Source organism: Spinacia oleracea, chromosome 4 (assembly GCF_020520425.1).
Source record: "Spinacia oleracea cultivar Varoflay chromosome 4, BTI_SOV_V1, whole genome shotgun sequence".
NCBI lineage: Eukaryota > Viridiplantae > Streptophyta > Magnoliopsida > Caryophyllales > Amaranthaceae > Spinacia > Spinacia oleracea.
In genome coordinates this window covers 143,049,071-143,069,824 of record NC_079490.1, presented here as the reverse complement: position 1 = coordinate 143,069,824, position 20,754 = coordinate 143,049,071, and the positions used below count along the sequence as shown (strand labels likewise).

Below are 20,754 nucleotides of genomic sequence, written 5' to 3'. Positions count from 1 at the left end.
TCCAACAACAACAATTATGCACAATTTTCACATAAAATTAGGGCTTTCACATAAATTACATAAATTTAATGATAAATACCAAACTTCAGTTCTAATTTAAAGCATAAAAACAAAAAATTTGGCGCAATTATTAGGGTTTAAGTTCGTACCTTGAAATCGTACTGTTTAGGGCAAAAAATTAACTTCTCCACCCAAATGTGTACCTGATTTGCAGAGAATCAGCACCAACGTCATGCGTGCTGCAGAGATTACGACATTTTTCCCAGAAATGATTGAATGCGAGTGCGAGAGAAAGTGAGAGATGAGGAAAGAGAAATCGATGACGGTTGAGTGGGTAGTTGAAGCAATAACTCGTGAAATGAGAGGGAAAGGGAGGGAAATGAATGATTATTTCCCAGTCATCATAAAACTTTTAAAAAAATGCCACACAAGCTTAATTGAGTCAATTATAAGTAGGTTGACTTTTTCTTTCAGGTAACCAGTAAAAGGGTTTGTTAAAAGAAAATAGGTACCAAAGGTTGGATCATCTATAAATATCTCATATCTGAGATTGTTAATGGATTACCGGACAAAGGTTGAATTATTAGAATTTAATTTTCCTTATACAAATTTATCTTTTAAGGTAACTAGTTTTTTTTTCCAATTTAGTAGCAGCGGCAAATTTCACTATCTTTTTCGGTACGTAGTAAGCTTTTAAAAGTTCGTTCTTATTCAGCCTAATGCTTAAAAGTTTGTTATTCCCTCCGTATTTTAAAAAGAGATACAATTTGACTGATACATAATTTTAGGAGAGTGCGTTGAATTTATTAAAATAAGATGAAAGTGGGGTAGTGAGTGAATGATTTAGTATAGGAAAAAGATGATGTGAGTAAGTGTGGGGACCACAAGAAAGAGGAAAATATTAATATAATTGGAAGTGGGGACCAAAATATGTCATAAAAGAAAAGTGTATCTTTTTTTTAACATACGATCGTTTAAGGAAAGTGTATCTCTTTTTAAAATGCGGAGGGAGTACAATCAAATCTTAACTTTCAAAAGTTCGTTAAAACTCAATTTAACTTTTTAAAATTTTGTTACCATTTCGATTTTCTTTTACGTGTGCAACGGATTACCTAGCCCCTACCTGAAGAAAACAGACATCACCATAGATGGAAAATTAATAAACATATTAGTTTTTTTTATTACTACTCCTATGTATTAATATTAGGTATATTTATATAATATGAACTTTTACCATTTTTTTTTGGTGTGGATGAATCACAAGGACAATACAAATTTCAAACGGGAGAGGAGAAATTCATATCTATAATTGCATATTGTACACATTCCCTCATGTACGAGTCTATCTGTCTATGAGTATGTATTATTTTATCCAAACAAACGAATATCAATCCAAGTAGTACATATATTAGTTAATAAGGGCTTGTCCACATCATATAATTTGATCATTTATATCTTGTTTACGCCCTAATACGTACGTGCACGTATATAGGCTATAGCTACATCCAAGAATGCATTAAGAAGATTTGGATATGAAGTTTCCATTTCTATCTGATAACGGATCATTGTTTTGTTGTTTGAAATGATATTTTGAAACAACACCAAAATCAAGACGACCCTTTTAGATATGATTTCTTTCTAGGGCATCATTATTTCTTGAATTTTTTTGGAAACCCTTGTAATCTTCCTTTCCTTATTTTTCTTATATACTAGTTGTTGGATCGTGCGCTAGCGCGCACGATCCCCCAAGGTATACAAATCTATTTTGAAAAAATATTACATAAAAGATAGACATTTACAAATTTACGGTAAACGCTAGAAAAACAAAAGTTCGGTTTGCATGTAATGGATAATACAAAATCAAAAAACATTAACGACGTGTTTCCGAGGTAAAATATACTTAATACATTGTGTTAATGAAACTATTCAATGAGAAAAGCCATAAATTTTACAAATGGTCATTAGAAAACTAATAAAATTTAACGAAAGCCTGTAATTATAGTGACATAAGGTCACGCCTCAACTATGGTATATTGAAATTTAAACATGTGCTAATCCTCAAAAGGAAGTGGAAATACTATGGCACTGAGAAGATGGAGGTACAACACCCCTGTTTGTATGCATGCCTCTATGCATGCCCCTGAGAAGAAGTCCCTGGCCTTGTTTTATATTTTCTTCACAAGCATTAGCAATCTCAAAATTCAAGGGTTGCATTTGAATTTTGCTGCCCTCCACAGATGTGCTATGGCTACCTTTTGTTAAAATATTTCCATCAAGAAACCTAAATATTAACAAAAATTTAACATTCAAAGGAACAATAATGTGGATAGTGTTCACACTTCCTCTATACTGTATACACACTTCATTATGTCCAAAACATTTATCATTTATTTTCTATGTCCTCAAAAAGATCAAAGAGGTAGATTATAATTTATGATATGCAATAGACGAAGAGACAGAGATAGAAAAACATACTTCACATATATTAATTGTCTTGTAAAAAATCCAAGCAAATATTTTGGTGAACCCAAAGTGGAAGGCTTAAACACAAAAGACAGAGAAATACAGTGAACAATGTCAAAGAGGTTGCATAGCCTTCTAAAGTCTTACCAAATGTCATCTGTAGGCGTTAGATTTTCCGCTATGAACAAATTTGGCTCCCATTTAATGTTATTTCTTCCGCAATAGTAGTAAGGAATTTCACGTTCGTCTGACCATCAGGGGGCAATCATAGATAGCTTTTTCAACCAACTGATACAAAGTTGTAATATAGATTAGATCAAGATATATGAAGGAATATCCTTTTTAAGTGTAATGTGTCACTAAAACAAACATCCTAATATAATGGTATTCACATTTCAATTATACATTCTGAGAACTCATACTTCTGCTTACTCCACCTGAAGGACGGACCTTGGCAGCAACAATAGCAAACTCTTTACCATATTTTGAAGTGAAACGTTGCAGACACCCTGGAACCCAGTAACATCTTCACACCTAGGAGCTGCAAATATTAAACTCGCAATAGCTTATTTTATGTCAAGAGGACATTCATGTAAACAGATCAGACATGCCAGGTCGTCAGCACATAACAAGATTAGTGGAATTACAACAAGCCACTCTTCTATATAAGTAAATATATCATCTAAAGCACACAAACATACAACAAAAAATAACACACCAAGAAAACCATAACAAAAATCAGGTTAAACTCTAATTGGATTCGATATAGATGCTTTGAGTTCCGGTTAGGTTTGATATTAGGTTCTGTCATCACTCATCAGGTCCAGCAAGTACTACCTATTACAAATGAAATTCATCAGAAAATGCAGTATATGTGAATGCCAAAGATGAAAGCTAGATGTTTCCACTTTCAAAACCTCAAAGACAATTTACAGAGGAAAAACTTACATGAGAATCAAGAGCATATTTTCTTGCTATGATAATGGCAGCATTTTTGTCTCTTTCATATTCGAATGTCAAAACAAAGGAAATTCCCTTCCTTGCTTGCCAGAACAATGATTTGGAAGCAGCATTCCCACCTCCTCTTACACCACATAGCTGGATCATGGAACAAAACAGAGAGATTGTTAATAAGTAATCAGTATAAGGGATTAATTTTTAAGGGAATATTTACTAAAGAATCCTTAAAAACTGGCTTAATATATTGCAGAAATTTCTCAGAATCCTGACTGTACATGATATTGATACTCGTTGATGCAAAATGATTTCCACCAAATTAAGATTTGGCACTTTGGTTACTGGTGGGAAAACATGTACCTGCATTGATGTAGAATAAGACTCTCTGGTTTTATTTATCCATCCTCTACTAAGTTTTATTCTCGATTTTCCTACGTGGAATACATGAACAGAATGTGATGGATAATCATGTCCATTCATCTGTGATATCAAAACCTGCATGGATTTCAACACATGTTAGCAAGGATGCCATTTATATTACTGTACATTTTACAGGCTATCGAAGGAATAACTAAACCTGAATTCAAAGAGGTTCATGGGAAATGTAGTTGTAGGCTTGCAGCAGATAAGTATCCAAATAGCAGAAAGAAATAGCATTACATGGAATTCAGCATTGGATCTCCGCTGAAGCGATTGCACGTAGCTTGTCAATCCAGGAGCTGTCACAAAAGTGATATGGGTGGGAGACTAAGAGAACATGTGTAACCCTGTGTGACTGTGTGTGTAGTGTGTGTGAGACAGATAGAGAATACGAACCAGGGTCAACGGTAGCAACAGTTGTCACGGAAATTGTCTGACTATCAGAAACAACATCAGCTCGTAATATTTTGCCCACGTCTAAGGGTTCCGGTGCATAAATTGGTTTGTTGGCACCTAGAAACCAGACAAGTAGATAACTAAGAAAAATTACCTACAAGATTACAGAGCCTCAGATGAAACACTGAAATCGCTAACTAAATCAGGACCAGTGGGAAATCGTCAAGTTATTTTTAACTTGGACTTTCAAATCAACACCAATCTAATCCTATAAAATTATCTTCAGTACAAGAAAAGTAGATGCATGAAATGAGCACAAATAGGAGTGTTTCTCTTATGAATTCATAAGAGAGATTTCTGGAAAGTAGAAATGAAAGGGCCACCCTCAGGTACTGGTAATTAAGGCGCTTAACCACCACCATAACATCACATTTGAGATCCAGACTCGATCTCAAGGCCTCAATCTGGAAATTTTACCAATTACAACCACACCTTTAACACATTTTTACCACTCTGATATTTGAACTTAGGCAGAAAATGTACTTAGACTGCAAACTTAATCCCTAGAAAATCATAACCCAACCAGATAAATCTACTTAGACAACAAACTTAATCCCTATAAAATCATAACCCAAACTAAATCCAGCAGAAACACCATCATCACATTACTCGTAAGATTAATTCTCGATCCTAAAGTTTCAAACCCAACATCTTCATTTACAGAAATCCCAATTATAAATCCCACAAATTTGGCCTGCATAACCCTGAATTTAAGAAAACAAGAATAGCAGAAGCATATGGAAAATGTTTTGGATCTCAAAAGAATACAGTTAACACTGTCAAGAGCTCCAAGAAATCCGATGTCGGACAATACCCAGCACACATCACTGTTCAATTGCTGAATGGTATGATAGATATATGACCCACCACCTGCATTTTAATGGATGTTGCACTATGTTGGTTGGCAGTGGCCAATGATATCAAACTGGGAGAAATAATACTATACTTCATTGATAAATTCACCGGATAAAACATATCTGTAACCATACACAAGAGTTATGTGAAGATTATAGAGTAAATGGACAACAGATACACTACTACAGAGTGAATAGTCTATCTAGCTGAGATTCCTGGGAAAACTGGAGTGATTTTATTTGTATCACTTGCAAGTCTGGTTTTAAAGCACAACTTCTCAGTAGAATATTTTATTTATTTGCATATGGTTGTCTACTTTGTCCAGATTTGATTCTCGCAAAAAAAATAAAAAAGAGTTTTCTAGCTAATTCCTCTATGAACAACGCTATTGTGAAATGACACTGACAACAGTATGACATACACAGGAAGCAGGGATAATTTTTATGAACAATGAATTGTTTGGAAATTTTAAAAATATGACCTATCAATGACAACAATCAGTTTAACATCTGAGAAGAGACATGTATTGCAACTATCTAAAATTTCCAATATAAGAACTTCTCGCAAACCTCCATGTGGACTGAAAATATGTTACTATCAATTCCAGTCTCAAATTGCAAAAGCACTTACCCAACTGGGTTTCTATTTAGGTACAACTGAGTGCCAAAATAAAGCCAACAAAATATGCATTCAAAAGAGTGACAATCATCTTAAACCAATTTGAAGCTATTATAAGGTCTATAACCAGAGAATTATGTACAAAGAACAATGAAGGTACAAACAAATTTTCATTTCTACAAATGAAATTGAGAAATTGCCCACCTTTTCATATACAAACAAATAATTAACTTGATGCTAAAACTTGGATGCTCAATTAAACACGAAATCGATGAACAACCACCAATATGAACATGACAAGTAAAACATTGTGTTTCAAGAACGGAGGGAGTGAAAATTTGGAACTTTATGCCTCCTGTCAGTAGTTAAGAAATCGGTGACATTATATTTACTTAGTCTCTGAACATATCATGCTTGTGAAGAATGGTATAAAACCGATTGAGCAATAACTAAATACCAGTATATCAGTAATATCACCTAGCGTTCTTCAATAGTCCTAATTAATTGTTATTTGGTTTCAAACTGCTATGTGATGAGCCGAGTTTAAAATTTTGGCAGCTTGAGTGTCCTAAAACTTAGACCCCCCCTTCCTACTTCAATGCATGTATATCTATTTCCCGAACAGCAGGTTGTCTATCCAGAAACCATGCTATAGTTGTAATATAAGGTGTGGGAACTTCAAAAAAAATGACACATTTTAATACGTTGCAGTAAGATTATGTAGAGAAACTCAACCAAAAGGTCCAAAATGCAACATCAAATCGGTTCTCTAGCTACAACCTAGTCACATGAACGGTGCACCAAAACGACCGGTACAACAAGAAAAACATCACAACCTCCACATTACAAAAGTCGGAAGATTTATTCTCTTTTCTTTTAAAATCAAGTTACAGAAAAAAGAGAAAAAAGAAGAGCTGACAAAAGAATCCAGAGTTTCAAAGTAGCATAAATGTATACAATATATAAGCACAAGCCACTAAAAACTTAGTAGGTTAGTAGCCCATATAAGTCGTTAAAGTTATCGCCAAAATGACAAGGTGCTAAAGAGATTGTATCTTCAATTTCAGTGACTTCCTACTCTTTAGCTTAGAAGTCAGGCAACCAAGAAACGATTTCGGTTTAACATTACCAGAGAACAAGGAAAAACAAAGTGTTGGTACAAGATTCTTTTTGTTGACAATAACAGCAAGACAACTACCAACTACCAGGGGAGGTCCAGTTCTAGTCTACAGTGTCAGTGACCTATTTGAAAGTTTTAACACAAAATAAAATACCTAGTCCATACACGACACCCCTTTTGAAACCCTTTTCAAGCATCAATGAGCCAACCAACCAAATATCTAAAAACCCAAAATCCATTCCTCTAGTATATATACTTCAATAATCGAACTTGTATGTGGAAAGAAAATTTATAGTTCCTGATTGATGTCAGCGCTAGATTCCATTTTGAAGTATGGGTGATCCAAAACTTAATACAATCCTCCATATACTCCCCTCAAGTTTTGTATATACATACAAGCTTTAGATGAAAATAGCGTGTTGCTACTCCAAGACAAAAGAGTGATTTTCAAAAAAAAATTGCTTAACCTCCACAACCTTCGAAATGATGAATATTTCCTCCACTGCTAACCATGCTTTTTCCGTCAACTGATCGGGCCTCGAAGTCATCGAGAAGCTATAATATTTAGAAAATAAAATAAAACGTAAAATGTGAACGAAAGTCAGAAGCTAAAACTCTACAAACGTATAAACCATGGGCATGAAACACTTATTAAACACGAACCTTAATCATGGTAACTTGAAAGATGCTGATAAACAATTAAAAGAATGATTAAAGCATAACCTAAGTTTACCTTGTTCCAGCTTTTATCGACCACTGCCAACACCTTATTATATGTTTGTTGCTTCTCTTAATGTTGTGCCAATTTATTCTCAAGGGACATAATTTCCATCTTCTGTACTTCAAGCTTATGAGAGATCTTATGATTTTGGAACTGAAGTACAACAGTGTCAAGCTACAACATAAAAGAAGTGTATATTAACCAAATAAGCATTATATTCATCACTATAAAAACGATATAGTTCTATCACAACAAATATAATATACCTTCAAACCCAATTTTACACTGCTTCCCTGAAAGTGAAACACATCCAATAACAGGCGAATCACACCAGGAAAAGAGAGCATACAAGAAAAATCACACAGTATTCAACAATCAAATTTCAAATGCAACTGAAAAATTCACGAATTGATGTTTGGGAAGGGGAAATAGAGAGAGAAAATCAGTCCATACCTAACCACTGAGAACAAAGAGGATAGGAATGACCTCCCAAAGATTTGAGAAAGAGAGCCACCACCGCGAGGGTCGCCGAGAATAGTACAATCAAACTCTCCATTATTGACATCTTAGTTCGATTCCGTCAATCTCTTCCGAAGTTCCGAGTATCAAAACCCTAGAAAAGTGATGAAGTGAATGAGGCCTAATCTATAACACCAAAACCCCCAAAAATCGAAGTTTAAATACAAAAACAGTACTAAAAATTCAGAAATTGAAGGAGCTAAGAAAAAAAAAATACATGAACTTGAATATACAACTGGTGATTGTCAACATTAGGAATTGGGCTCTAACTTCCTGATTCAGTAATCCCTGGCATTGTTACCTGAATGGGTACTTAAATACTTAATATCAAAACTCCATAAAATTTTCCATAAATACAAATCTTAAATTACGCCATTAAAACTTTGAGATATTTGAAAGAAATATTAGCAAAAATATAGAAATTTGGTTTTTGATAGAAATTAGGTTTTTGATTTGATTTGAAGTATCATCCTGTTTTCTTGATTCAAACTCGTCAAAACTAACAATTAATTAAAAAAAATTAAATTAACAACCAAAATACCACAAATCAACTAACAATCAAACACTAAAAACTGACCTAAAACACAAAAATCAAGAAAAAAACTACCAAATTGAACCAATTGTGCTGAATTAGCATGTCAAATTAGACTAACTAACCAAATAAGATTAACGAAAGTATACTCCGGTAATGCTTAAACAAACAAAAATCAATTAATTCCATCTGAATTAGAGCAATTAAACGGACCATGTTCAGGGGATAAACCCAGAAGAAAAACAAACAAACAAATGAAGAAGCAAGTGACTGAGACACTTATTTAGAATATCATGCTATTTATAGTAAATTCTACACCTAGGATAGTCACATGCATATGTTTTCTGGTTTGTTCTTTTACTCTTCCTAGGTAGTCTGTTTTGTAGTGATCCTAGGTGGATCTTGCCAGCTTTGTTTTGGCCTCTTGAACACATGTAATTTAGGGTTGTGCATAGACCTTTGTATATAAGGTGAAGGCAGGCCTTTTGTGCCGTGAGAGACCTCACAAAAACACATAATACAAAACACAAAACACCAGAATTTCTGGTGAAGAAACCAGTGCATTTTAGCAGCAAAACTCTTTGAATCTTTCTTCATGGTATCAGAGCAGGTTTAAACGTTCTTAAATCTTAAAGATTTTGAGAGTTTGCTGTTCTGAAATAACAAACCAGCAAGAAAAATCAAAGCTTTCGAAACAGAAACAAAAATGGGTGAAACAAATTCCTCCTCAACAAACAACCTGAATCCCTACAAAGATCCTCTCTTTATTGCAGTAAATGAGAGTGCTGCAACACCACTTGGAAGTATCTTGTTTGATGGAAAGAATTTCCTGAATTGGAGCAGAAGCATCAGGATTGCTCTTGGTGCCAAGAACAAACTGGGATTCTTAGAAGGGAAGCATCCTAAACCTTCTGAAGGTCCTGATGAAATCCAGAAATGGACTAGATGTGATTATATGGTGAGGTCATGGTTGTTGGCCACCATGAAGCCTGAAGTTGCAAGCAGCCTTGTGACTATGCAATCAACTAAGAGGTTGTGGGAAGAAATTGTTGAAAGGCATGGGCAAACAAGTGCTCCTCTTCTCTTTCAACTGAAAAAAGACATGTGGGAACTGCAGCAAGGGTATCTCAGTGTAAGTGAATACTACTGCAAATTGAAGGATTTTTGGGATCAAATCTCAGAAATTGAAGACATACCAGAGTGTTCTTGTGGAGCTCTGGCAAAATGCAGCTGCAGCATTGTCAAAAAAATGATTGAGAGGGAATCATCCACCAAGCTCATGAAGTTTCTCATGGGTCTGAACTCTGATTATGAGCAGATGAAGACAAATTTCCTTGGGATGGATCCACTGATGCCTGTGAACAAGGTGTACAATCTAGTCATGCAGGTTGAGAAACAAAAGCAGATCACAGGAGAAATCAGTATTGGGAGTCAAACAAGTGCTCTAGCAGCAAACAGGCAAGGAGAGAGTCTTGGTCCTCTGATGAACTTTAATAAGAGAGAATACAAAAAAATGAGACTTGAGAAGATTGAAAGAGATGCAAAGAAATGTCAGCATTGTGGAATGAAGGGACATTTAAGGGAAGAGTGTTTTAAGCTAGTTGGATATCCTGACTGGTTTAAGAACAATCCAAAGGGAAAAGGAAACACAAGACAAGCTGCAAATGCAACTAGGAGTGAAGAAGAATATTCTGGAGACAATCCCCTGGAGTTTGGAAATGCAGGAGGTAATGCAATGAAACATGATGACAAGTTCATTTCTTCTGTTGTACAGGAAGTGATGAAAGCAATTGGTGAGAAGCAGAATGCAACAGCTAGCAGTCACAACAACTTTGCAGGTAAAGAAATTCTTTCTAATGCAGTGAATCATTATGATGACTCTTACTGTAATACATGGCTCATAGATTCAGGAGCTAGTGATCACATGACAGGAAACAAAAGTGTTCTTACTAACATGAGAACATTAGACAAGCAGATAAGGGTAGGATTACCTGATGGAAATGTCAAAACAGTTAAAGAAATAGGAGATGTGAAATTGAATGATAATGTGACTCTTTTTGATGTGTTATATGTAAGTGATTTCAAACACAACTTGCTGTCAGTGAGCAAATTGGTTCACAAAGATGACCTGAAGCTTTTATTTGATAAACATGGGTGTTCTCTTCAGGGCCTTTCCACTGAAGATAATGTAGTGTTTGGAGAGAATGAAAGTGATCTGTACAAGCTGATCAACTTTGAAAGTAAGCTGACAAGAAGGAGAAAAGGAAGGGAGGAGGTTTGCTTGGTGAAGGAAGAAGGAAAAGAATCAAAGAGCTGTAATAAAGTAGAGAAACTAGATTTAATTCATGCTAGACTAGGGCATGTTTCTATTTCTAAGATGGAACATTTGGATTTTTGCAAATGTAAAGACTTAAAGAGCTACTTCTGTGACACTTGTTCTGTTGCTAAACATCACAAGTTACCTTTCTCTCCAAGTAAATCTATTGCTGGAAATGTTTTTGAATTGATTCATGTTGATTTATGGGGTCCTTACAGGACTAAGAGTATTACAGGTGCAAGTTATTTCCTAACTATAGTTGATGACTATAGTAGAGTGACTTGGACACATTTGTTGTCAAACAAGGAAGAGGTTAAGGGAATCCTGGTTGGTTTCCTTGCTCATATAGAAAATCATTTTAACACCACTGTTAAAACCCTGAGAAGTGACAATGGAACAGAAATTTTTCAGAATGAATGTGCACAAATCTTTGCTCAAAAGGGCATTACACACCAAAGAAGTGTGCCAGGTGTACCTCAACAGAATGCAAGAGTTGAGAGGAAGCACAGGTTCCTGCTTGAGACAGCAAGAGCCCTGAAGATCCATGCAGGACTGCCTGCATATTTATGGGGTGAGTGTATTTTGGCTGCAACTCACTTAATCAATTTATTGCCTAGTGCAGTGATTGGTTGGGAAACTCCATATAAGAGAATGATGAAGAAAGAACCTGACTATGACCATTTGAGGGTCATAGGAAGCCTGTGCTATGCAAGTCCCCACAAGAAGCCTACTGATAAATTTGCAGCAAGAGGAATAAGGTGTATCATGATTGGATACCCTTATTGTCAGAAAGGGTATAAGCTTATGGATCTGGAAACTAGAAAAAATTTTGTGAGCAGAGATGTGGTGTTCAAAGAAAGGATATTTCCTTTTCTTCTTAAACAAGGAAACAATGATTTTGCAACTTGTTTGAGGAACAATTTGTCAAGTACAGAAACTGAAAATGATATTGATTTCTCTAATATCTTCACTGAAGAGTTTGAGCAGGATATTGATCAAATAGAACCAGAATTGGAGGAGATGCAAGAAGAAATGATTCAAGAAGACACTATGGTGGTAGAACAAGGTCAGACTGACCTTGATGTCACCAATGTGGAAACAAACACTCAAGAAACTGTGAGAAGATCAGAGAGGGACAGAACAATACCAGCTAAGTTCAAAGATTTTGTCTTTGATATCCCAGGAAAAAGAGCTGCAACACATACAGCTAACTTGATCATAGCAAGGCTCATGGATTCAGAATACTATTCAGAGGAATACTTAGCATCTCTGAATAATGTTCTGAGAGAAAGAGAGCCAATTCACTATGGAGAAGCATCTGAAGATCAAGGGTGGATGGAAGCAATGAAGGAAGAGCTGAATGCTCTTGATAAGAATGAAACATGGGAAATGACAGATTTACCAGAAGGAAAGAAGGCAATAGATTCTAAATGGGTATATAGAATCAAGTTTGACAGAGATGGGAACATAGAGAAACTCAAAGCTAGATTAGTGGCAAGAGGTGATAAACAGATCAAAGGCAAAGATTACAAACATACTTTCTCACCAGTAGCTAAGTTTACTACTGTGAGAACTCTGATAGCCTTGGCAACAGCCATGAATTGGAAGTTGGAACAACTTGATATCAACAATGCCTTCTTGCATGGGTTCCTGGATGAAGAAGTGTACATGAAACCACCAAAAGGTTACACTGGAGGAAAGGAGGGGCAAGTATGTAGGCTGAAAAGAAGCTTATATGGTCTGAAGCAAGCTTCTAGGCAATGGAATCTAGAACTGACCAAGTTCTTCATTGAGCATGGCTATACACAATCCAAAAGAGATTATTCAATGTTCTCTAAAATTGAAAATGGAAAGCAGACAATTGTGCTAGTTTATGTTGATGATCTTCTTGTCACTGGAGATGACACAAATGAGATGAAAAAGCTCAAAACAGAACTTGACAATGCCTTCACTGTGAAGGATCTTGGAGAGATGAGATATTTTCTTGGGATAGAAGTTTCAAGAAGTCCAAAAGGAACCATGTTAAATCAAAGAAAGTTCATTCTTGACATACTGAAATCAACAGGGACTGAGGACTCTAAACCTGCAAAGTTCCCCTTTCCCAAAGGGATCAAATTATCAGTTGATCAAGGTGAACTACTAGAAGATCCTGAAATATATAGAAGAATCATTGGAAGGTTGTTGTACTTGAATCTGACAAGACCTGATATTTCCTATAGTGTGCAGCAGTTGAGTCAGTTTATGTGTGAGCCAAGAAAACCACACTTGCAGGCTGCTATCCATGTGGTAAAGTACTTGGCTGGTACAATTGATTGGGGTTTATACTACCCTGCTGATTCTGAAGTAAAGCTAAGCTCATTCTGTGATTCAGATTGGGGAAACTGTGCCTTTAGTTCAAGATCTCTCACTGGATACTGTGTTTTCTTAGGAAAATCACTGGTATCTTGGAAAACAAAGAAGCAAAAGACTGTGTCAAAGTCATCAACAGAAGCAGAATATAGATGTATGTCACAAACAACAAGTGAGATTGTTTGGTTGAATGGGGTACTAGAAGACCTGGGGTTCACTGTACCTAAGCCTATTGATTTATTCTGTGACAACAAGTCAGCAATTCATCTTGCACATAACCCTGTTTTCCATGAAAGAACAAAACACTTGAATGTGGATTGTCATTATGTGAGAGATCACATCCTGGATGGGCTGCTAAACGTTCTTCATGTTCGATCCTTTCTCCAGTTAGCTGACTTAATGACTAAGTCTCTCAGTGAGCAACAGCATAATCATCTCTCTTTCAAGTTGGGCATCACTCCCTCAGCTCCAACTTGAGGGGGGTGTATTGAGAATATCATGCTATTTATAGTAAATTCTACACCTAGGATAGTCACATGCATATGTTTTCTGGTTTGTTCTTTTACTCTTCCTAGGTAGTCTGTTTTGTAGTGATCCTAGGTGGATCTTGCCAGCTTTGTTTTGGCCTCTTGTACACATGTAATTTAGGGTTGTGCATAGACCTTTGTATATAAGGTGAAGGCAGGCCTTTTGTGCCGTGAGAGACCTCACAAAAACACATAATACAAAACACAAAACACCAGAATTTCTGGTGAAGAAACCACTGCATTTTAGCAGCAAAACTCTTTGAATCTTTCTTCAACACTGACCCGTTTAGACCATCTGCAACACGTAAGCTCCAACGACCGCCGCAGTCGCTTCTGAAAATGTAGTAGGTGAGCCCAAGCGATGAGCGAGATAGATACGAGAGGAGAGAGAAATTGAAGGTATGATGAGGAAGGAAGAAAGAGGAGAAAGAAGAAATAGGAGACCCGTGGAAGCGAAGAAGGCGGAGGACAAGATAGTCTGTGGCATCTTTCGTAAAATGAAGAAGAGGGAAGGGCAATATGGGCAATCCACTGTTACATGAATAGTATTCCATGTTCAGGCCTTTATATGTGTTAGGATTTACGCTCCTCATCACTGCCTTCTATTCTTTTACGTGTGCAACGGATTACCTTGCCTTCTATTCTTTTTTATTACTACTCCTACGTATTAATATTAGGTATAGTTATATATTATGAACTTTTACATTATCACCTAAATGTTATAACACTAGCAGTCTTACAAACATTACACAAACAACCAAATGTAAAAGGCCCCCTTGCACGAGGAAGTAATGTAAAATAAAAAAATAAAAAACTTTAGAAAAGTTCCCATAAAAAGCCAGAAATTTCAATATCATTTCACTCACTTCATTTTCCCTTTCCCCCCTATTCCTCTCTCTTATCCTGCAGTCTGCTTGTGAAGAGTATCAATTGTGGCTTTTACTCCAAACTAAGACATCTATTTACCCTACCCCCTCTGAGAAATTAAATCAGTTTAGTTAGACCTTAGTGCAACAAATTCATTCGACTATAATTAAAAATCAGCAATAATTCGATTAAATTGATTCGACCTAATAATTAATACATACAAGGAGTTCACAACAAGAATTCTGGTAGAATATATACTGTATTGTGATTGATCATGATTGAAACTTAAAACAATCCTAGGCTGATCGATCGTGATTGAATTCTTTAATCATATATTACAATTAACAAACTGAATTCTTTCTTACTCTTTTTTTATTTTGGCAATTAACAAACTGAATTCTTTAAATCATATACTTCCTCCGTTCTAGAAATATCGCACGATGGTTAACTTTTACTCCTTTAACCATTACATTGACTCTTAATATCTCAAATCTTGTGCAAATAAAAATTATAAAAAATTAATATTTAGAAAATACATATCGATACGAATCTAACATGACTCCACGTGACTAAAATTTCCTTACGTACGAATCACAAAAAATGGTCAAAGTCGTAGTATGAATAGTGTAAAAAACAAATGATGCGATATTTCCGGAACGGAGGAAGTATTACAATTAGATAATTACAAACATTCACCCTAGGTTATAGGTTGAATAAAATCGTATGAAAAACATAATTAAGCACACTAACCGTGGAATTGACGGCAACGGTGGGGCAGCTGGGTTTTACCGGAGGTTGGGAGGCGGCCGGAAACCGGTGCAAGGGAGCGGCGGTGCAGAGTGAGGAGCGGCGGTGCAGAGGTTTTGCGGGTTTTCTTGTGAGCGGAGGTTGGAGTGGTTTTTTGAGGGTTTCTGATCGAATTACGCGCCTAACCATCAAGTTTTAGGAAATCATGTTATGCCGCCTAACTCATAAAATTTTAATTGCTTTGGTATTTTCTTTTTTATTTTTTTAAAAAATGTTTAATTTGGTTAAATGAAGGTTTATTTTTTTATTGCAAAATAGTTTTGTAAAAGAATACAAAACCGTTATCTTGAGAACAATCTTATATTTTATTAAGTATTTTAGATTTTTTTTTTAATTATTATGGTAAATAATATAAGACGGTTAGGTAAGGTAATCGTCACCTGTTCTTTTTTCACACAACTGTTATGAGGGAAATGTGTTCTCTATTCTCCTAAACAACGCTTAACAAACTTAACCGTCCTCATCGTTTTCTATTCCCTATTTTGGAAAGCTTTAAAAGTTCGTTCAAATTCAGCCTAACGCTTAAAAGCTCGTTACAATCAAATCTTAACTTTCAGAAGTTCGTTAAAACTCAATTTAACTTTTTAAAATTTTGTTACCATGCATTTCGATTTTCTTTTACGTGCGCAACGGATTACCTTGCCCCTACCTGAAGAAAACAGACATCACCGTAGATGGAAAATTAATAAACATACTAGTTCCTTTTTTTCATTACTACTCCTACGTACTAATATTAGGTATAGTTATATACTATGAACCTTTACATTTCTTTTTTGGTGCGGATAAATTATAAGGACAATACAAATTACAAACGGGGGAGGGATAATCCATATCTATAATTGTCTATTGTATACATTCCTGGAATATTCTTGCGTGGACCTGGTCCACAATAATATTAGTGTGGACCCAAAATCAATAATTTTCACTAGCACCTTTTTACACTCATAGTGACCTTTATTGTTCATATAGTAACTATAATAAATTAAACACCAACATTTTTAGACATAGTAACCATTTTTTGAAGCATAGTAACCCTATGTTTTTAAAAGCAAATTATGACATAAAATCACATTATTCAAGCACAACATGTATCAACGACACTAATTAGGTTTTTTTTTTCCATAATAATCTTAATAAAATGTCAAAATAAATTAGGCACAAGTTGTTAACTTTATTTTAAGACATGATCCACAATAAATTTAGTGTGGACCAAGTCCATTTAAGAATTATACTACATTCCCTTATGTACGAGCCTATCTGTCTATGAGTATGTATTATTTTATCCAAACAAACGAATATAATATCTATCCAAGTAGTACGTACATTAGTTATTAAGGGCTTGTCCACATCATATAATTTTCATCATTTATATCTTGTTTACGCCCTAATACGTACGTACGCGTATATAGCTACATCCAATAATGCAATAAGAAGATTTGGATAAGAAGTTTCCCTTTCTATCTGATAACGGATCATTATTTTGTTGTTTGAAATGATATTTTGAAACAACACCAAAATCAAGACGACCCTTTTAGATATGATTTCTTTCTAGGGCATCATTATTTCTTGCATATTTTTCGAAACCCTTGTAATCTTCCTTTCCTTATTTTCTTATATATTTACGCTCCTCGTCACTGCCTTCTATTCTTGCACCACCACCACCACCACCACCACCACCACCTTCCTTCTTTCCTTCCTTCTTTCCTTCCTTCTTCTCTCATCATTCTGTTTTCGCCTCGAAAAATGGCCAACGAAAACCAAGACCTTTTCTTACTTCTCCCGGAAGCCCTTCTCATTACCATCCTATCACTTCTTCCGATCAAAGATGCTGTCCGTACAAGCGTCTTGGCTAAGTATTGGCGAGACTTATGGTGTTCACGGCCTAACATCGAATTAAACGCAAACCATTTCTCCGCCACCCATCTCCTTGATGAAAACCAGCAACACCAATTAGACATGAACGAGTATGTAATGCTCGAAAACAAGATATGTCGACAGAATAGTTGCCTAGAGTTTGGTAATTGGTGGCTTTCAAAGGATACAATTCCTCCCCATATATCATCTTTCACCCTTGCTTTATCTGACCCTCAATACTGCCTTGGTAACATTCAGAGTCTCGTATATGTAGCCCTTTTTCGTCGTCACACAAAGTCTTTAGAACTTGATTTCTCTAGTTTGGAATGGGAAGATCAACTTCCTCGAAATGCTTTAACAACTCCTACTCCAATGTTTGATCTTCCTCAATTCGTTTACCAATATCCATTACTAGAGTCCTTAAAATTGGTTACATGCCGATTTATGGGAGATATGTTTACGATACTTGGTACTTCCTTAAGGTGTGTCTCTTTGGGGTGGATAGAGATAACAAATGCGTCCAAACTTAGTGAGTTGGTGAAATCTTGTCCTTTGCTTGAGAGTTTGACTTTGTTTAAGTGCTTTCAATCAACTTATTATGTGATTGAATCCTTGAGTTTAAAGACGTTGGTCATCGATAAATGTGTCGATTTGTTAAGCATAAGTATTGATACCCCTAACCTTACATATTTCAACTACTGTGGCGAAGTTGTGCAATTTGGTGTTTGTAACTTCCCGAATATGAAGACGGCTAACATAGATTTCGGCCTCGTTGAAATGATGGATGAGGTTGATGGTGAAAAGATCGCTCATCTTCTTCATCGTCTCTACTTTGCAACATCTTTAACCGTTTGTGGTTTTGTTACTCAGGTATATTTATCATATTTTGTTTTGTTTTGTTTTGTTGTAAGTTGTAACAATATAAACCATAAAGTTAGTTTTGATAGTAGTTAATTTAATTGTTTGTTGTACAATCATGCATGAAGGCTCTTACTCTTGCTGATGAAGAATTCGGGCTGCTTCACGGACAATATCATGCCAGAAGCCTTACAATAAAAACTGCATTCCATGTATCCGAATTTCATGGTATACTTAGCCTGTTAAATGCATTTGGTAAGTTGGAGAAAGTCCGGTTCGAGTTTGGAAATCAAATTATATTTGAGGTGAGATTTACATATGATAAATAAAGAATTGAGACGATGCATGCCACAATTAATTAAACTTTTACGGAAGTCTTGTAATAAATTAATTGACTTTTATATAATGTAATTTGTTTGGTTAAACAGGAAGACATGGAGTTTCTTGGGTATTCTTCGCCTCCTACAACATTCTGGTCGAAAGTGCTGCCGTCGAAAACCGGGTGTGTGATAAAGAAGTTGAAAACCATTGAGATAGTAGGTTATCGAGGGACTTTGAATGAAACTAACTTGATAAGTTTTATACTTTGCTATGGACATGCCTTTCAAACACTCATCTTAAGGGTGGCGGCAAATGATCAACAGGCTAAATATCATGCTATGTGTATGAAAAAGGCTATTTTAGATTACCGTAAGGGTTTCAACGTTGAAGTTATCTCTTATTAGTATGCTCGCAATTCATCTATGAAGGTTTCAACGTTTCAACCTTGTTCGTTCTACTTCTCGATGGACAAATATAAATACTTATAGATGGTTTTTTTTTATGTATTGTTTCGTATTATCTTTGTTAATTACACAGCTTTCATTTCATGTAACGTAATATGTCATATTATCTTATTTTATATTCTTGGTAAAATACATATAAGCACGATGATAAAGGTCGCAAGTTGCGACAATATTTAGTTGTCGCAATCTTACGTGTCGCAGTTTAATTGGTACATATAGGCGCCACGTAGGATACACGTCAATATAATATTTTTACTATCAATGCAATATTTCTACTATGAAATATATAAATAAGGTAGTCGATATGAATAAGGAAACAAATTAGAATATTAAAATTTTCCTACCCTTTTTTTATAACATGTATAATAGATAATTTAAGTTAAATATTTTAATTTCTAATTTAAATCATGACACATAAGCATGCCATGTCATCATTGTGACACGGCTTAAAGGTCGCATGTTGCGACCTTTATTATTTTCGTACATATAATACATTCGTACCTTCTATGTTTTATCTATCTTAATTATATTCCTTCAATTTCATACCTATACTACAAAATCGATATTCATCTCTTCTATAATTTTCTTCCGTTTATTCAAGGCCAAATTTACCTTGTTACAGTGATCATGTATCTGTGAGTTTGAATTGAATTCATGTATAAGGTGACCATCTCTCCGGTTACTCGGTTAGGGTGGTGATGAATATGTAATAAGTTACAAGATACGACAATGAAATTACACTAGTTTTTGGCCCGTGCGATGCACGGTTTTCTTATATGTTTAAGGTTATATTTTTTTAAATTTATTTTATAAAAATTATGAGCTAATATTCCAAAAATAAACAAATAAATTATGAAGTAGCTTCCTTAAATTCAGACGACGCTAATTAAACATAATTACAACTATACAATCTTGTATATCGTTGTTAGTTAGTTAGTTACCCCTTTGAAACATAGTCCCACGATATGACTTACAACTTATTATATAGTAGGATGCTGAAGCAATAAAAAGAAACAATATTAAATATATTATTTAATATGGAGTAACAATTTCAAACAATAGTATGAAGAAAAAAAAATACTCATAACAAATGCTTTACAAAATTAAGCAAGAATTAAAAATTTGCATGTGTTGTACATAGCGGTTCGACGTAAAAATAGGTGTAATATCAAGTGTAGTACTCCGTAGTATACATTTCTAGGCAACTCTTAATATTTTAGTGTAAAGTGAATCTTCACTTTAACAGATTTTGTGAATTATTGCTTCGGGGGTGAATTGGCCTTTTCTTTACTTGATTGGTGTTCTTCTGAAGAAGTACTTCACTATCAAAAGGCAAAATGAGGAACACTAAAACTACTGGAATAAAAGTAATAATCACTCCAAAACACAAATAATTATACTACGTATATGTATATGAATGATCAAGTTTCATTAGAGAATGATACGGAGCTTGTATATACAATTATCCATATCCTATATTAGACGGTAAGCACAATACAACAATAATTAAACAAAATTGAAGACATTTGAAGTTTATCAAAAGGGAGATGCAGAAGGCATGAAAACCTCATTCAAATTATGTTCCATGCGATGCACGAACATTATGTGCTACGTTTTGTATAAGAACAATTAAAAAGCATTGTCTTTTTAAGTGACTTGTGCACACTTTTATCTTTTGGTATATTCCGGAAAATGACATCCCTTCCGAGCCCATAGTACTATGAAAAAA

The 20,754-nt window shown here is 35.1% G+C and overlaps 3 protein-coding genes across 17 annotated transcripts; 2 read left to right on the top strand and 1 right to left on the bottom strand.

Moving 5' to 3' along the window:
- Positions 1 to 1,850: 1,850 nt before the first annotated feature.
- On the bottom strand, positions 1,851 to 14,281 carry LOC110801912 (stomatal closure-related actin-binding protein 2). 15 transcript variants are annotated; one of them, XM_056827034.1, is made up of 13 exons: positions 8,787 to 8,976; positions 8,347 to 8,430; positions 8,064 to 8,223; positions 7,877 to 7,903; positions 7,623 to 7,784; positions 7,357 to 7,444; positions 4,237 to 4,353; positions 4,081 to 4,139; positions 3,781 to 3,915; positions 3,412 to 3,561; positions 2,886 to 3,004; positions 2,611 to 2,751; positions 1,851 to 2,281 (listed from the first exon to the last, which is right to left on the bottom strand). In XM_056827034.1, exons 6-11 carry the CDS (start codon positions 7,400 to 7,402, stop codon positions 2,939 to 2,941), a joined length of 573 nt encoding a protein of 190 aa, XP_056683012.1. In that variant the 5' UTR covers positions 7,403 to 7,444; positions 7,623 to 7,784; positions 7,877 to 7,903; positions 8,064 to 8,223; positions 8,347 to 8,430; positions 8,787 to 8,976; the 3' UTR covers positions 1,851 to 2,281; positions 2,611 to 2,751; positions 2,886 to 2,938. The 15 variants fall into 15 exon arrangements, 13 of the variants coding, with proteins under 13 accessions (XP_056683012.1, XP_056683013.1, XP_056683015.1 ...); XM_056827035.1 differs by having other exon boundaries at positions 8,875 to 8,931; XM_056827037.1 differs by lacking the exons at positions 8,347 to 8,430; positions 8,787 to 8,976 and adding an exon at positions 14,137 to 14,281.
- LOC130471973 (uncharacterized) lies at positions 9,368 to 11,018 on the top strand. Its single transcript, XM_056842346.1, has 2 exons — positions 9,368 to 10,901; positions 11,014 to 11,018. The coding sequence occupies exons 1-2, from the start codon at positions 9,368 to 9,370 to the stop codon at positions 11,016 to 11,018; spliced, it is 1,539 nt and encodes a 512-aa protein (XP_056698324.1).
- Positions 14,282 to 17,201: 2,920 nt separating the features above from the next.
- Positions 17,202 to 19,040, top strand: LOC130459998 (putative F-box protein At3g29830). The gene is made up of 3 exons (XM_056827647.1): positions 17,202 to 18,252; positions 18,369 to 18,545; positions 18,669 to 19,040. The coding sequence occupies exons 1-3, from the start codon at positions 17,272 to 17,274 to the stop codon at positions 18,963 to 18,965; spliced, it is 1,455 nt and encodes a 484-aa protein (XP_056683625.1). The 5' UTR covers positions 17,202 to 17,271; the 3' UTR covers positions 18,966 to 19,040.
- Positions 19,041 to 20,754: the final 1,714 nt, after the last annotated feature.

Bases quoted from the DNA above. Each gene is read 5' to 3' on its own strand.
- LOC110801912 (XM_056827037.1), bottom strand. From the start codon at position 7,402: ATGGTTAGCAGTGGAGGAAATATTCATCATTTCGAAGGTTGTGGAG. The intron at 4,140-4,236 runs GTTCGTATTCTC...CTTTTGTGACAG, and splicing joins TGTTGCTACCGTTGACCCTG to CTCCTGGATTGACAAGCTAC. The intron at 3,562-3,780 runs GTACATGTTTTC...TCCATGATCCAG, and splicing joins CTTATTCTACATCAATGCAG to CTATGTGGTGTAAGAGGAGG.
- LOC130471973 (XM_056842346.1), top strand. From the start codon at position 9,368: ATGGGTGAAACAAATTCCTCCTCAACAAACAACCTGAATCCCTACAAA.
- LOC130459998 (XM_056827647.1), top strand. From the start codon at position 17,272: ATGGCCAACGAAAACCAAGACCTTTTCTTACTTCTCCCGGAAGCCCTT. The intron at 18,253-18,368 runs GTATATTTATCA...TCATGCATGAAG, and splicing joins TTTGTGGTTTTGTTACTCAG to GCTCTTACTCTTGCTGATGA. The intron at 18,546-18,668 runs GTGAGATTTACA...TTGGTTAAACAG, and splicing joins GAAATCAAATTATATTTGAG to GAAGACATGGAGTTTCTTGG.